General features: G+C 32.4%; 1 protein-coding gene across 3 annotated transcripts in view; it reads right to left on the bottom strand.

The window, feature by feature from the left end:
- The window catches only part of BRINP3 (BMP/retinoic acid inducible neural specific 3), a 501,932-nt gene that overhangs the window by 104,413 nt on the left and 379,159 nt on the right, over positions 1 to 18,360 (bottom strand). For all 3 annotated transcript variants that reach the window (XM_007480975.3, XM_007480976.3, XM_001367197.4), the window contains exons 5-6: positions 12,471 to 12,576; positions 8,296 to 8,532 (exon numbers count right to left, since the gene is read on the bottom strand). In XM_007480975.3, the coding sequence (XP_007481037.1) occupies positions 8,296 to 8,532; positions 12,471 to 12,576 (343 nt within the window). The remainder of the gene's footprint in view (positions 1 to 8,295; positions 8,533 to 12,470; positions 12,577 to 18,360) is intronic.

The following is an 18,360-nucleotide window of genomic DNA, read 5'->3' on the forward strand; positions in this document are numbered from 1 at the left end:
GAAGCATAGAAATAGAAGACTAAAATCATCATGAAATGCTAGAGTGTCTGTACATAATACTGTAAACAAAGATGACTAATGATTATCTAAATTATTTCTCAGCTCCCTATAGTCAGGAGATCTGATTTATAGAGTCTGCAATTTATTATGTAGGTAGACTTTTCAAAATCACAATATTTCTGGGTCTGATTTTCCAAGAAATCTGTAAAATGAGTGATTTGGACTAGATAACCTTTAAGAATCTTTCTCTCTCTAGACATATTTTAATTCTATGATCAAATTCTATAGTTAGACCTAAGGTCACCAATAACAGTCAGCATTTCATTATCCTTATTGCTCTCCGAAAAGAAGAAAATTGCTTCCAATGAAAATCTATGGTCAATCCACAAGAGAGCAAAATCAGGACAAAATACCAAATATTGGTACTTTATTAAAATTTGTTTCTTTCTCAAATTGATTTGATCATTTTGATGGTGTATGCCAATTTTTGGCTAAATGTATTGGTTACATAAAATGATTATACATGAAGATATATGCAAACTTTGTTTACATGCTCAAATTGACTTTTTAAAGTCAAATTCATTCAATAACACTTAAGTTGAAAACAACCACTTTATTTCAGTCCTGACTGCACTGATCTTATTTTAATAACTAATCAACAATGATTACAATGAAAATTTCCTCTTATTAACTTAAAAGATAAATGTTGAACCAATATGTTTTAGGTCACTAGAAGTCTAGCATAATGCATATGGATAGCTAATTATACATTATCATGAGAAAAATGATATTGAATTTGGAGGTGGAATACTTAACCTCACATTGTATGAAACTTTTTGCTATTGTCATACTGCCTGAATTTCCACCAATTAGTTGTAATTTGGGTCTATAATCATTGTCTTATAAATATGCAAATGTATCTAAGAGTTTACAAATGTAATCATTCACACACTACATTCCTCATATTTACCTGAAGAGAATATTTGTTTCATTAGTGCTATTATAATATATATTGAGCATAACAAAGTTATAATCATATTTTATCAAAATATATAGTAGACATTTGCAACAATTGGAATTTTTCAGAAGCGAAACTATATCTTCTTTTTATAAAATAGATCCATGACATTGGAAGTATTCAAAGATAAACCCATTCTCAATGCAGAATTTCAAGTACTCTCATGATTCTATTCTAGTTGATTACATTTAGACAAATTTGAAGTTATTTCACATGTCAGAGATATAATAGAACACATCTCTGAAATATATAAGAAATTTGATATTTTGCCTCAGAAGAACAACCAGACCTAAATATCTGTGGTCCACTTGTGTTTCTGTCATTGAATGTATTATCTTGCCAATCCAGAGCTACAAAATTGGTCAAACTGCCTAATATACTGACAAAAATGTTTATATTCCACAGCTCCACAATGCGTGACAATATTAATGTATACCTTTTTTTATTATTGATCTTAACTACAAACAAGGTCCTTCCAAAATACTTTATCAGATATCCCCAAAAACAGTTTTAACTTTTGTCAAATTTAGAGCATTATTCTTGGGTCTAAATTTGAAAAAGAAGCCAATGTTCATTTGACAAATTGTATAGTTAAAAAGGTTAAATGTGAATTCCTGTGCCAAAAAATTTAGCAATGTCATGGGTATATCTTTATTATTGAAGGAGTGTTACAGAAACAGTTATTGTTTTTATTGGGGGAGGTTGAAGAGTTCTGATGAATTTAAAGCAAATAAGTATAGCAATGGGGAAAAAAAAACACTGTACTCAGAGTCAAAAAACCTTTATTAAAGTTTTAGCTCCTCAAATAACCTTGATGGCCTTGAGCAAATTGTTTAACTTTTCTGGGAATCACCTATAAAAAGAGAGGATGGGCATAAAAGGAAGACCTCTAAAATCATTCATTGGTCTAAAACCTCTAGGATTTTCAACATATATAATCATATCTTCTGAAAAAGAAATAGCTTTATTACCTCTTTGACCATTTTGATTTCATAAATTTATTTTATTTCTCTTATTGCTATAATGATTATTTTAATACAATATTAAATAATATTTGTGATAATGGGAATCCTTATTTCACTTTTGATTTCATTGGAAAGACTTCTCTCTTTTTCATGTTAAAAATATCACTTGGTTGATTTTAGGTAAAGTCCACTAATACATATATCTTTTAGTGTTTTGTTTTGTTTTTAAATGGGAATAAGTGTTATACTTTGTCACATATTTTTCTTATTTTTTGTCACTGATGTAAACAAGTATATTGATAGCTTTACTTATATTAAACTATTCCTACATTCCTAGTATTAATACAGTTTGGTCACAATAATTGTGTTATATAGTTTTAGTATCCTCACTATTTTTTTTCATTTAGGGTTCTTATATCCAAATTCATTAATGAAATTGTTCTATTATTTTCTTTATTTTTGCTCTTCCTGCTTTAGATATCATTATAATATTTTTACATATAATTTAAAATAATTTATTTAATTTTGGAATCAGCTGATCTTTAAATGTTTGGTAGAATTCTCTTCTAAATCCACCAGGTCCTAAATGTTGATTTTCAGGAACTTCATTTATTGCTTCTTTAATTTCTTTTTTTGTAAAATAGGTTTATTTAAATAGACTTCCCTCCTCTGATAGTCTAGAACAGGGATAGTGAACCTTTTAGAGATGGAGTGCTGTGCCTGCATCCTCAAGTCCAAGTGCAATGCTCTCCCCACCTCCCCCCACTGCCTTGCCCCAGACAAGGCAGGGAGAAAGTGTTCCCATTGGGCTGCTGGGCAGAGGATGGGTGATGAAAGGCCTGTATGGAGAAGAAGAGGAGAGTGACCCCAGCACTCTGTTCTCCTTCAGTTCTCCTCTCCTCTAGCTATGTGCACTGTGAGATAGGATCCCCTCAAACCTAGTTCTACTCCAACACAGGAATCCACAGGAATCACCTTCACCACAGATTCAATAGGTTGCCATTTGTGGCACACCATCATGTATTATGTGAGTTACCCACCCCACACACCCAGCACCTTACTCCAGTTGAGGGGTAGAAGAAAAGCTCCCATTGGGTTACTGGGCAGAGGGGTGGCTGAAGTGAGGAATGTCCTCAGGTCAATGGATGCAGGAGTGGAAAAACTTCACCCTGAGTCCTTCAGGTTTTCAAACTCTGGTTTACAACAGCAGGCATGCCCCCAGAGAGGGCTCAGCATGCCCTTTTTGGCATGTGCCATAGGCTCACCATCACAGGTCTAGACAGATTATATGTTGTAGGTATCCTTCCATTTTACTTTAAATTGTTTAATGTGTTGACATATAATTTGGCAAAATAACTCCTAATAATTTTTCTGATTTTATCTTTGTTACAGGTATTTTCACCTTTTTTATCTTTAATACAGATGATTCATTTTTTCTCTCTTTTAAAAAAATATTAACCAAAGATTTATCTATTTGGGGGATTTATTACATAAAACCAACTCCTAGATTTATTTTTTAAATCAATTCCTTTCTTACATTTAATTTTATTGATCTTGTCTTTGATTTTGAGGATTTCCAATTTGTGTTTAATTGAGGATTTTTAACTTATTCATTATAATTTTTTTAAAATTGTCTTCTTAATTCATTGATCTGTTCTCATTATGTTGATATAGCATTTAAAATGTAATTTTTCTGCTAACAACTGCTTTTCTTGTATCTCATATGCTTTGATATGTTTTCTTATTATTATCATTGCCTTTAATAAAATTATGTAGTGTTTTTATTAGTTCTTTTTAACTCATTCATTCTTTAAGATTGTTATTTAGTCTTAAATTATTTTTGTTTCCATGCCCCCTTATTAAATGAAATTTTATATCATTATAATCCGAAAAGAATGCATTTAATTATTTCTGCTTTTCTGCATTTAACTATAAAGTTTTTGTGTATTAATATATGGTCAATTTATGTATGGGTACAATGTACCATGGAGAAGGTGTATTCCTTTCTATTTCTATTCAGTTCTCTCCAGGTAGCCATAATATTTAGCTTATCTAAGATTTTTTAAATACAATGAAATACTGTATCATCAAAAAGCAGTTATTCTATTCATCTCGAACTTGAGCAGAAGTAAGGACTGATAAATCAACATATGATTAGAATGATCTAAATTAAAAATTGACTATCAATTATTATCTATAAATTTATATACTGGAGGTGACAGTTATGTTAACAGTCAATAATATAAACTGTAGATACAAAAAAGTCTTTTGTTTATTCAGACAATATTCTGATTCAATATTTCATTTACATATTCATATAAATAAGGTATTTCTATTTTCCTAGTCTTGCAAGATATGAATCTGTTATTATTTAAAATAGAGTAATGTATTTTAAAATAAACAATTCTTCAGTGCACTTTTTAATCTTACTGAAATTAATATTTACATCCCATAATAAAATATGAAGACATTTTAAATTTCTAAAGAATTAGTGATTAAGAGAAATTAAACTCCTCTAGCTTGGACTATACTCAGTAAAAATGGAGTTGAAATCTAAGCATACAAAAATCACACACAAACTAATATATCATTTGTCCCCTGGAATCCCTACAGAAGATTCCAAGGGGTGACATTTACAAATACTGTCACTGCATTGCCATCATCCCAAGAAAAGAAAAAGCAGGTCAATCTTCTATACAACTCATTTAGAGTCTCACTGGCAGCTACAGCTGCCCCAAGGTAGCACAAACACTTTTATACACTTGTCATTGGTCCAAGTAGCCAGATAGTTCTATTATCCTATTTATACCCAAAGCTATTAGAGATGCTTTGTAAATTCCATATTTTTTGAAATAGACAGTGATACACAAATGACATTCCATAACCAAAATGCACTACAATAATGATCATTATTTTACTAGGAATTATTCTATTAACACTAACTTAGGGACATGAATTTCATATATTTATAACCAGAATACAAACCATACTTATTATATAGTGCCTGGAACTTAATAGTCTTATATGAGAAAATAAATGAAAAATAAATGACCAGATTCAAAGTAGATATTAATCAGATAGATTTTCTATACTTTCAATATAACATTAACTAGTATGCACTAAATTTTTTATAATATAATTGTGTTTTAGGGTGGACTTGATCCTTCAGAGCTTATTAATGGAAGTCCAAGGGAGATCCAATTAGAGAAACAATATATTAGAACATTCAGTCTTTCACCTGTAAAGTAATCTTATAGCATTGATTCTGAGAACACTATTTCTCCAAATTTCCTGTTTTTACTGAAAAATTTGCTTTAATAAAGTTTCTAGTTAGGGTGATAGGAATGGTATTGATGATTTTTAATTAATTAAAATGAATGTCTTTTATTTAATAAAAAAATATTTTAATGTAATTTCATTGGTAGGGGGAGCTGCTGGTGAGGAACTCCCTCTACCACTACAGATGGGCATCAACTCTACACCTTATAGTCTTGAAATGTTCCTCAGGGTCAGAGAGTTTACATGAATCAGCCTCTTTATCAATCTATCTGATTTTAAATAATTAAATCTCATTTTGAATAAATGTATGGCTGGTGGAGTCAATAGATGGAGCCCCCCCCAAAAATCTCAAATATAGGGATAAGATTTGTAACCATCTCGCTGAAACTAATAATTAAAAAAGAAGGTACTAGTAAATTACTTGTTTTAAATCATTAAAGATTCTTGTTTGTACATCACTTAGATGATTAGAGTGTGATCAAGAAGTTGTTCAGTAAAATGCAATTAATGTCAGATAAACTAAAATCCTGAACATTCAACATGTCACAGAGGGAAGTTTCAGGGAAGCAAGATTCTGGTAACAAATAAAGAAAAAATGAATTAGTTGTAATTAAATCAAGTTTCTGTATCCCAAAAGACCCTGAACAGCGGTGTACCCACCAGCCATTCAGGTCATATATAGGCATCATGCTCAACTCATCACTCTCTCAGTTCCCATATATAGTATGTTGCAAGTCCTTTTGATTTTCCTCTTACAACATGTTTCAGATATATCTTTCGTTTCTCTTCTGCCACTGTCATTTTCCTGGTACAGATCTTTCCCCTCTAATATCCAGATTAATGCAGTAACTGCCTGGCTAGTCTTGCTGCTTCAAATCTCTTATCTACAGCCCATCTTAGATTTAGGTGTTAAATTAATCTTCCTAAAGCATAGATCTAATCACATCAGCACCTTAAAAAAAATTGTAGTGTCTCCTTATCACCTTCAGGATCAAATACAAAATTCTATTTGGCATTCAAAGCTCCTCACAAACTGAGACCCTCCTACCTTTTCAGTCCCCCTCTATGCCCCCCTCTATATACTCTGAGATCCAAAGGCACTGAATTCTTTGCTGTTCCTGTAGTAGACTGGCCATTTTCATTATCTACCTCTAATTCCTGGAATCCTCTCCTTCCTTATCTCCCCATGTTGGCTCCCTCCAAATCCCACCTAAAGTAATTTTATTTACAAGAACCTTTTTCTCATCCCCTTATTAATGCAAGCACCTATCCTCTATTGGATATCTTCAATTTTTCCTGTATATACCTTTTTCACACAGAGTTGTTTGCATATTATCTCCTCCATCGATTATCAGCCTCTTCTACCTTAAATTTTCCTCATACTTTCCATACTTAACTCAGCTGACAATTTAATCTTCCTAAAGGATACATCTGATTGTCTGAGTCCCTATTTAATAAACTCATTGAGCTGTTTATTGCTTTTCTTTTTGCTTAGCACACAGTCCTTAATAAACTCTTCTCGCAAACTGAACTTCTGATATGTACAATTTGTTGTTTTAGATAGATACATACAAATCCAGATACACATAAACATATGCTTACTTTTACATTTTTAAATCTTATTCTGTGCATTAAAATGTTTTATTGATGCTTAAAACAACATTTATTTTTCTTTCCTTCCTTTCTTCCAAGTCTATAAATAAAGGCTCCTATAAGTACTAGAAACAGTTACATTGTACAATGCTAAAGGGAAATGTAATATGCCTAATCAAATTAGTATTGCAACTGTTCCTTTTTTTCATGATTTTGAATCAATTAGCTGTCCAGCAATTTATGTCATAGTCATAAGCCACCAAATCTGGTTTTGAGTTTGCCTTTTTCAAATTTATAAAAATTCTCTGAGACAAATGGGATTGTGGGGTATATAAAAGTAGCTTTATGGCTTTAGGGATGAATCTTTTATGTTTTGCGTTTTAATTTTTTAAATAAAACAAACTGGGTCCTCTATCCCTGTACTATTAACTTAAATATTTGTATAGGAATTGAGGGTTCTTTTTCTTCTTTTCTAGACACCTAGACCTGTGGTATATTCTAATGTCCCTAGAGGAGACCACAAGTTGATTAAAGTAGCCAATTTCTGATGTTCACAGCAGACCAAAAGTGAAGGCTTAGTGAGATTTCACCCATCTTAGATCAAACCTGGTTTGTCTAGAGACAGTAATTCGGTCCTGAGAAATGGGTTGCAAAAGAAAAATGTGAATTCTGAATCAGAGAATGAAAGCATTCCTATAATGTATTAAAATTCACAGACAGCTTATTCAACCTCTTCTTCAAGACAATCTGCCAACAAATGCATCTAATGCAGCCAGATATTTTATGGCAATAGGAATAGTAGGAATTTATTTGTCTGATTTAATATTTTTCTCTTATAAGAGATAGCTGATATTGTTCAAGGGGCATTTGACTCTGAATCAGAGAAGTCAGTTTCAAATCCTGACTATGTTTCATACTTCTTGTGTGACTTTGTATAAACCACTTTCCAATTCTGAATGACATTTCAACATTTATTAAATGAGAACTGATGTAAGAGGCTCTCTGAAGTCCACTTAAGCTCTAAATACTACAATCTTGTCAATCCTCATCATTGTGGGTATCACAATGAAAATCAAAAAGTCCCTGAATGGCCTTAGGGAAATAGCCAATAATCACTTTCAGAATTGGAAAAAAAAAACACTAATGATAGGAAATGGTAAAAATATGCATTACTCTTCATGTCCTAAAGGATTAGAGCTATGACTGATAGGCAAATTCATTAGATTAATTCTCTCTTGAATTTTTTTAACTGAAAAAGAATGCTAGTTTGAGGAAAAACTTGGTCTAGAGAGAAGCATAAAACAAAAATTCAAGTTTTGTTGATGATATTCTCCATCCGTACTATGCTGTAATTCTTGCTTCTTTCTTAGTAAAGATTTTTTTAAATTCAAATGCATCCTAACAAGCTGCAGCCCCATTAAAACAAAGTGAATGTCCTACCTGATTCCTCAAAATCATTGTTGTAAGCATTCCAGGTCTCACTTATTCGAAGCAGATTTTCTTCCATGGCTTGAATATCCATGTAAGGACAGTTGCATTCTGGAAATTTGAGGCCACATTGACACCAACAATCATTGTCTTTACAGATAAACTCTCCTTCTGAATTGCAGGCAATATAACTTAGAGCTGCCTGTACAAAGCGTTCTTGTAGGTAGTCTGGAAGGATAACCTGAAGCCCTTTATTTAGGAAAAAAAAAGAAAATTAATAATAATTTTAAAATCATATACATTATTCCATTAATTAATGCAATTAAAATATTTATGGAGAACATATTATATGTTCTGGACAACATTGTCCTGGGCCCTAGGAATTCAAAGATAGTGCACCCTTCTTATTAAAGAGATTATATTCTCCCATAGGCACACAATTTGCACACAGCTAAGGAATTGTAAAATCAAGACATGGGATGAATAAAAAAGACTTCATGAAGGAGTTTTTAATTGAGATCATCCTTTACAGAAAGTAGACTTAAGAGGTGGATCTGTGGACTTTGTTCACAACATGTGGGATAGACTATGCAAAGGCCCAAAGGTGAGAAAACAAAATGTAGGGTAGGAATAGCTCATAAACCCAATCTAGTCAGAATGTAGTCTTGGAAAGGTATGGATGAAAAATGAGTCTAGAAAGGTTGGTGGATTCAGAACTTGATAGGTTTTTAGTATTAATCTGTGCATTTTGCATTTTATTTAAGAAATGTTTATTAGTTTAATAATAAACAGTTAACATATCTATACTTGACATTAAAAGATTCAATATGATAAATTATAGATTTTTGGAATTTTAATTCATCAATTAAATCAATATAGGGCTTTAAAAAAACTAACCTGAAGAGAGAATATTTTATCTCTCAGTCAATCAAAAGGTATTCTTTTCTATATTTTAGGTACTATGCTAGATTATGTTGATAAAACAAAAATTAGTATTAAAGAACTTACATTCCAATGAGGAAGATTAAATAAAGTGATATATTCATATTTACACATATATGTGTAGAGATATAAACCTCCACATATATGTGTATTTGGTGCATATCTCCATAGTTAAGAATATACAAGATAAATACAGAGTAGATAGAAGGTAACTTTGTAGGGGTAGAGGGTAATAGGAAAGGAAGACTCACGGGGGGTGTCATATGAATGGAATTTTAAGGAAGTCATTAATTCTAAGAATTAGACCTAAAAGGGATAACATTCCATGTATGGTAATGATGATCACATAAGCATAAGACTGGAATGTTTTGTGTTAGTAACCTATTAGGTCATCAAGTCTGAAAAACAGAAAGCAAAGAGAGCAGTAGAATGTAAGAAACTGGAAAGCCTGAAGAATGGAGATTGTGAAGATCATTAGATGATAAAGGAATTCATATTTGATCATGTTGGTAATAGGGTTAACAAGATTTTGAATCTAGGGGTGAACTTGTCAGATACACAAGTTATGAAAATAATTTTGGCAGCTGTATACATAGTGGAATAGAGTGTTGAAAACCTTGAGGGCAAGAGACCAAGGAGGTGTTTGCAATAGACCAGGTATGAGGTGATGAGGGTCTGAACAAGGATGATGACTTATGTGAGTGGACAGAAGGGGATACGTGCAGACAGTATTACAGAATGAAGAACATATTTCTGTATATGGTTATATAGTAAAGGAAATAGAAAAATAGAAATTAAAAAAATAGAAATCAGAAATAGAAAATGACAAGGTTATGAAAATGGGTGACTGGCAGAATGGTGGTGTCCTCAACAGTAACTTATGATATTTGGAGGAATTCTAAGGATTTTGTTTGGGAGCAAAGAAAGTATGTTCTGTAAAATTATCTTCCTTAAAGTTGATCTCAGATCCAATATTATCTTTTTAAAAATCATTATATACATGCATATATGTATGTATATGTGATAAAAATGAACCTAGAATTGTACGAAATATATCACCTCTAATTTCTATTAGATAGAAATATAATTACATAACTGTAACTCCCATAGGGCAACTTTATTGATCATTAAGGCTGGCCACTGGGAACCATACAGACTAATTTAGCCATGTTACAGTTCATTTCCTTGTCACATGTAGGAACAACCTTTGTCATTTTCCTTGTGAGTTCCTCAGATGAAAGATTTAATAAAGTGGATTTCTTTTAGGTGGACTGTCAAAGAATGAAAAAAGGGCTATAAAACTTTCATTGTTAGGCAAAATTCAATAAATGTTAAAATTTCTGAGATCTGTGCTATCAGAAAGCACAGGGGAAAACTGCAATTTGGCTATTCTCATTTGGTATCGATATTTGAAACTATAATATAGAGAGTTGAATACACAATATGACAACTAATAGGAAAACAGGAAACAAAAATAAGAAAATGTGTCCAATTACCCATTGCATTTTGCTACTAAAATGTATCATTTGGTATGTTCTTTAGTCACAAAGAAATAACTACTTGATTAAATTGTTGGTATTATCTGTGCTGTTGATTGAAAAAAATGAAAGTGAAAACTCATGCCTTGTGTGTGTGTGGGGGGAGTCTTTGTGCTTTTCATGAGTTGAGATCATGTCTTACCACAACTGACACTGGCTAGTTGATTTTTGTCATTACTGAAACTTTCAGATTTTATTAAGGAGCAATTTTTGTTTTAATGTTATATAAATATGTGTTCAATCAGTAGATCTTATGCTATGTGGGTAAAAAAGATATTCTTAATTCTCTCTTTATCTCTGATTCTGCTACTCCTTCTCTGTCTCTGTCTCTCAAAACTCTCTGACACAATAAATAGACGACTGTTTTTTATTAACTCTACCACTGCATACGTATAAACAGAAATTAAGGATAGAATGTTGATTATATTTTACCATGCTATAGCATCTTCTGAAAAACATATTCTTTGAAAGGAACAATATAGGTGATAAGTTCATACAGTTTAGTCACTATGTTGTTATTTTTTTAAATTAGAAATTGAGAGGAAATATTTTAATAATTTTAATAAAAAATGATGACAAAATGAATACTAGGAAAACATGTCTAATGTTAATTTAGATTAGTGTTAAATATTTTAATGACTATCTGGATGTTTTTATTTATGTTGATACCTTGATATTAGTTTTTTGATTTAGATATTATTTAAATAAACTGGTATTTGACCAAATTCCTTGATTTTGAAAATTAGACAAATTTTAGTAGGCTATTCTCAGTCACTCTCCTACTCACTGTTACAGAAAATGGAAACAGTTACTTTAGTGCTATATAACTTGAATAATGGACTAAAACAAGGCAGTTTTTCTTCTCTGTCTCTTTCTCCTTGTTTTAGAATCTCTTGCTTATAACATTTACTTGATCAATACACCCAGTATAGCCAGATATTTTATGGTAGTATCGGTTCATTATTTATATATTGTATAGCTATGTTAGGTTTTGATACAGTGTGTGATTATATGCAAGTAAGAATATATATCCATGCAAACCCATGGTACTAACTTCTTTTGACTGACACATTTTTGGTAGGACAGCTTCTTCTATTGACTCACCTAATACTATGAAAAATATATATTCTAGAAAAATTTTGAATTATTTTCAATAACATAATAAAAAGGAAAGAGATATTCTGAAGATACATTATAAATTCAAATAATTTAAAGAATTATAGGTTCTGTTTACCAGAAGGCAAATATGACTATGAGTAATAGTATTAAATTCATATTTTAAACAAATTATGTTGTCATAGTATGAATTCATATGTTTAAAACTGTGGAAGGAGGAAAATTTCATCCAGAAATAGAAATACACAGTAAATGGTGAAGATAATGGTTGTTACACCTAAATAAAATTTTAACAAGATAATTCATTTCACATTCTTAGAGAGCTATACATATTATGTTATCTGGATGTGTGTGCATATATATGTATATATATGTGAATATATGTTTATAATGCTTAATGTTTACCTATTATGAAGAAAAGTGAATATATGATATTTTCTCAAAGATGTCAAGAATTTATCAGAAAAATAAAAAACTGACATTTTTAACATTTCAAAATTCCAATATATTACAGATTATGTTAAAAAAGAAATATCACTTAATAAATGATATCCTGTTTCATATAAATTTAATGAAAGTACACCTACATACCTTGTAACTGAATCTTATTCTCAGGACTTTGAACCAGAACAGAACTGACTGAATCTAGGTTGTCATAGTTACTGCAGCCAAGAGGACCAGTTCGTGTTTCTGTTACCTGATGAACAAAATATTAACTTATTATATGAATCAGGCATTTAAGATATCCATTTCAAATCAGTTTAGTTGCTACATACAAATATTTTATTTTTTGTTGTAAATATTATTGAAAAGTCTAGGAACTGGAAAGGAAGAAAGAATAAATACTCCCTACCATATAAGAGAAAATTGTCTTCCTTTGCCCCAAATTCCCCACAAAACCCCACATATATCTTTTAAGAATATACTGAAAACTTCTCTATGGTCAGAGATACCATTCACAGATTGACATTAGATTTACATTTTGTCACAATAAAAATTTGTGATGTAGAGAAACTGAGGAACAAAGTTCTGAGCAAAGTCATTTTATTAGCAAACTATCAGTTGCCAATAAAGTGAGATCCTAAACCCCTCAATGATCAGCAATGCAATAGAGCAGACATCACAAACTTTTATTCAGTTGTTTACATAAGGTTTAGTGATGCTGAATTGTTGATTGTTATTGTTCTCTAGAAAAGGCAGAGCAAAGGTATAGAGTGGGCTAATATTTGGCATAATCATGCTGACATCTAAAAGGAAGGCCTAGCATAACAAGGAAAACAATTTGTCAACATATTCTGGATAGTCATAAGGCAGTCTCTTATGACTCCATCCACTTACTTTCCCTCCTCTCTTCTGTAATGGGAAAAGGATAGACATAGGATAAAATTAAGAGATGTGGAAGGCTGTCTTTAAGGTACATACTAGGAACTCAAGGGAAAGGATTTTAGCTGGCAGAAGGCAGAGGAGATACCATTTGGCAGTGACAACTGCTAGAGAGTAGTGACTTCCTGTTGGAAGTTAGGTAACTTCCTGTCCGGGAATGGTGGAGGAAAGCCAGTCTTGACATAGACCATCTACCTTAACCTGACTGTGGAGAAGGGGTAAACCCCTAATTCATCTTTGGAGGTACTCTATTGAACTGAGAAAGATGAAAAGGATCCGACCATACCTGCTGTGCTTTTCAGAAGGTTTTATCTAAAAATCCTGTCAGATCGGCTTTGAGATTTTACCTCAGGAGTCAGACTCCCTGGTATGAACTTAGCCATTGGAGTTCATTCATAATGGTTTTTGGAGACAGCTTTTAGGGGATAAATTAACCAACAACTGAAGGTCAGTTTTGGGGACACCTAGATAGAAACAAGGAGCTGCTAAGTTAGCTAGAAGACCAGAAGACTCCCTCTTGCGAAGGACATAGAGGATTATGGGAAGTTAGATAGATCCTTTAGAGTTAGGGACACCCTGTTCTGACCTTCAGTTTGTATTCCTTCTTAAAATAAAGAGATACTGTTTTTTTTTTTTTAATATCAATTGTCTCCAAGGCATTTGTGCAAATGGCCCAGTGAGAGAACGTGATTAAGTTTCACTCTCACCAACCCGAGGTTAGAATACTGGGAAGCATATTCAGGGGGAATCCCCTAGTGGATCTACTTTCATTAGCATCTGTGGGTCTCCCCTTATATTCTTTTTTTTTTACTTCTGAGTTAAGATAAAGTGAGTCCAGGCTGTAGTCCAGAGGAATGGGGAAAATAAACTTATAAAGAAGTCAAACTATTTTATTGATGCTAATGTTAAGAAGTCAAACTGTCTTGTTAAATCAAATAAATTCCTACATATTGATTCAAGTAATTAGAGACATAATTAATGCATGATACAGAATAGAGCAGAGTATCAATTTTCAGTTTCACATTCTACTATGATAAAAAATGCTCCTGAACATATAAAATAAACATATTCTTACATGAGAAATTTTTTCCCTAAAGTACCAGTTGTTGGCAGTCCTCAAACATAAAATAATTATAATAACCAAAAGTAAGAGCATGGAAACTATTTATTAATAAAATTTCTAACCAAATTACATACTATTTTTTTCCTCTGTAAACTGATCAGTTGTATTACCTTCCATCATTATCACCATGTCTCCAAAAGAGTATTTACTCCCAACTTTCTCATTTTTAAAAATGTAACATCTACTCACAAAAGTTAAAAATCTTATTAATCTTTGGGTCATTCTCTTATTCATTCTTATCCCCAATCAGTTATTAAATTTTTTAAGTTTTTTTTTCTGAAAAATTATTTGTGTATTTATTCTTCTAGTCCATTCTCACTACTGAAACATTATCCCAACCTTTCATCATCTTAAGCCAGAATGACTAGGACTTTGGTTCTACTGGCCTTCCTGTTCTTTCACTTCTCCTTATGGCTCAAGCTAATCACAAAATCTTCATGATTCTACCAACGAAAATAAACTATCTCTTTTTAATATCCCTTTTAAAATCATTGATCCCACCTATGAGCATGGGTAAAGTTCATTTTCTCTAACTTACAGTTGTTTAAGCAGAGATATACCAACAAATTATGAGAATGTAATTTCTTTTAAAGTACTGAGTTAGTAATTTCCCCCAGATTTCTATTTACTATGCCTAGAATAATATCTATAATAAGAATTTAATAAATATTGACATGATATAAAGTATGAAATTGAATTGCTAGTCTGCTCTAAGCCAATTCATTTTGCTTACTGCTATGAGAATAATTTTATTTCCCTTTTCCTAATATGAATCTTCTACACTATTTAGTTCACCTTCTGTTTATCACATAGGAATCCTCCTGGGGTAGAAAGTATCATTATAAGAGTACTGATTCTAGAGTCAGAAGACTTGGGTTCAAATCTTACTGCTGATATTTACTATTTGCTTGGCCTTAAGCAATACCTTGGACCTAGGTTTCCCACACATGAAGAGATACTATTAGGGTTCTTCCATCTCTAGGTATGATCCATTCTATGATTCTTATCTATAATCAACTATGCATTTCAATTTAACTTATTATTTTTTTAGTAAGAACATTGAGTAATATGATATGTTAGAAAATAAACTACTGTCACGACTTGATGGGACAGATATTACCTAACCAATCAATAAATATTAACAATAATAAATAAATATTAAATAAATAATAATAATAAATAAAAATTAAGTGCTTATGTTCTGGGGGTTATAAAGAAAGAAAAGAGATATTCTCTGCTCTTGAGGAACTCAGATTTTAATGGAGGAAATAATATTTATAACTACATACAAATAACATGTATAGGATAAATAATGACATGTATAGGATAAATAAGAAATAAAAAAGAGAAGGCACTAGAATGGAGGGGTATTAAGAAAGCCTTCTTATAGGAATTGGGATTTTATTTGGGATTTGAAGGAATCCAGGAGACATAGATGAGGAAGGGGAGCATTCCAGTTATGGGAGACACCAGTAAAAAATGTAACTAATGCAAAAAAAAAAAACCTGTTGCAAGAGGAAGTGCCTTGTTTAAGAACAGGAAGGAGGCAAATGTCACTGGAATGGAAAGTATTTGAGGTTGACATAAGGTGCTGGAAAAATGGGAAGGGACCAGACTATGATTGGTTTTCAGTGACTCTTTTTACTGAGAAATAACAATTTTTTAAAAAAATTAACAACTTTTCAGAGCATTTTTTTATTGAAATTGTTATCAAATTTCTTTTTTAAATCTTTTTTAAATCTAAATTCTATGCCTTTCCATATCCATCAAATATTGTATTTATTTTAAGAAGACTCCTTAACAAGTTTGGCTATATGTCAAGGCAGAGTCCCCTAAACAGTATTATTTAGGATCTTTTGTATTTTGATGAATCTTTTGATCTTATTGACAATGATATGATTCATTAATATTGATTAAGATTGCCCTACACACCCCATCCTGTGTAATTCTATTCCATATGTTCTATTATCTTTCTTCCACTTTCATCTTCAAATCTTCTTCAAATGAACTGGATGAAATGGGATAGTAAACCAGGTTCCTCTGCTGGTTCATTGTCTCCTGTCTTTCTCTAGTTTGGCAGTATTCTCCAAATGAACTTGTCCTCTAAGCCAGCATTGCCCTTGTAGCTTTTTTGCTCGATAGCAAGATCAAATATTTGTGGATTGTACTTTTGCCCTTTTTGTTGTGATGACCATTTTATGTCAGTTAAATTTTCCAAAGAATTGATGACAAGCAGAGTCAGTAGACACTTGTGCAATTCACATAATTTCAGGGACAGTAGCCTATTTAAGTCAGTAAAGTTGAAGTTACTGTAATCTCACAGTTCTTATTAGATCCCCCCACAGGCCAAACTAGAGCTATAGAGCACTGGAGAGTGCCCTGTAGGTGAGATGGGAGAATGCATGTAGCAGAAGGGTTGAGCTAATATCACTGTCTCACCCACTGTCTTCCCTCCGATTATAACTGAAACAGCCAAGCACCTGAAGTCCAAAGAATTAGGGATGTCCTACAAACTACCAGACCTATTTCTGTGACCTAACACATGCAGTTATCATTGAGGAGAGCAATCGTGGTGGAGAAGGGGTCCACCATTCTCATTATCACCAGCAACAACTGACACCAACAGATAAATGAGCCCAGGACCCCTTAGAGTTCCGGTCCTTCTTTAAGCCCAGCTTTTCATAGTCATTGTCTTAAACTGCAATTACTATAGAAAAGGTCCTGTTAATCTCCAACAGCTGCCAACGAACTGTCATGTATTGGACAGAAAAACAAACCTACTTGAAGTATTGGGATTCTCTAAGGGAAATGCAGTAGCCAGAATTGTGCCAGGCAAGTCAAATTATAACTCCTACCACTTTGAACCCCATTTCCCCAAGAACTCTTATGGAAATAGCTCAGGACCATGAAACCAATTCTTTTTTAATAGTAGTAATGCACAAGTCATATTTATTAATGATCCACAAAACAATTGCTATCAATGTCTTTGGCCCTGTTAAATGGTGCAACATGAGAAACTCATATGGTTTTATCAGTTGAAAATACATTAGAGAAGAAGCATTATAATGTTCTTTGATTCTGCTAAGAACCATGGAACATTTTTATCTGGAAAATAGCTGAAATATTCCATATATGTTATTCACCTCCATCCAGATGTGAGCTCCTGGAGAATAGGGTCATCTTCCTTTTCTTTTTGTATTCCCAGGGTTTAGTACAATGCTTTGCATGTAGTAAGCACATAATAAATGTTTTATTCAATAAGCCAGTCAGTCAATAAATATTTATTAAGTGCCTTCTACTATACAAAAACCGTTCAAAATCCTAGAATGTGAAGAAAGGCAAGAGAGTCTCTGCCCTCCAGAAGCTGACAATCAAATGAGGAAGAAGACATGTAAACACTTAGGTACAAACAAAATATACAGGATAAATAGGAAACAATCAACAGAGGGAAGACATTAGAAACTGTGAATTAATTCTTGTAGAAGATGAGATTTTAGTTGGGATTTTAGGGAAGTCAGGAGGCAGAGATGAAGGAAAGCAATCCAGGTAAGGACAGAAAGCCAGGAGATGGAGTTTCTTAAAATCACAGGCCTGAAGAATACAGAAGGTAATAAGGTGTAAGAAGACTGAAAAGGTAGGGGTAGTCTATCTAATTTAGGGCTTTGAGAACCAAATAAAGCATTTTATATTTAATCCTGTAAATGACAGGGAACCCCTGGGCCTTAGTGAGCAATAAGGTGACATGGTTACACTTACACTTTGAAGAATTACTGTAGAAGCTGAGTGGAAGATGGAATGATGTGGAGAGAGACTTGCAGCAGGCAGACCAAACTACAGGCTAATTCAATAAAACAGGCATGAGGAGAAGAGAATTTACACTTCAGATTAACATTATCAAGAAAAGAGAAGGGGGAAGGGGCTTATTCAGGGACATTGACAAAGGTGAAATTGACAGATCTTAGCATCAGATTGGAT

The sequence above is a fragment of the Monodelphis domestica genome, chromosome 2, assembly GCF_027887165.1.
Source record: "Monodelphis domestica isolate mMonDom1 chromosome 2, mMonDom1.pri, whole genome shotgun sequence".
Lineage (NCBI taxonomy): Eukaryota > Metazoa > Chordata > Mammalia > Didelphimorphia > Didelphidae > Monodelphis > Monodelphis domestica.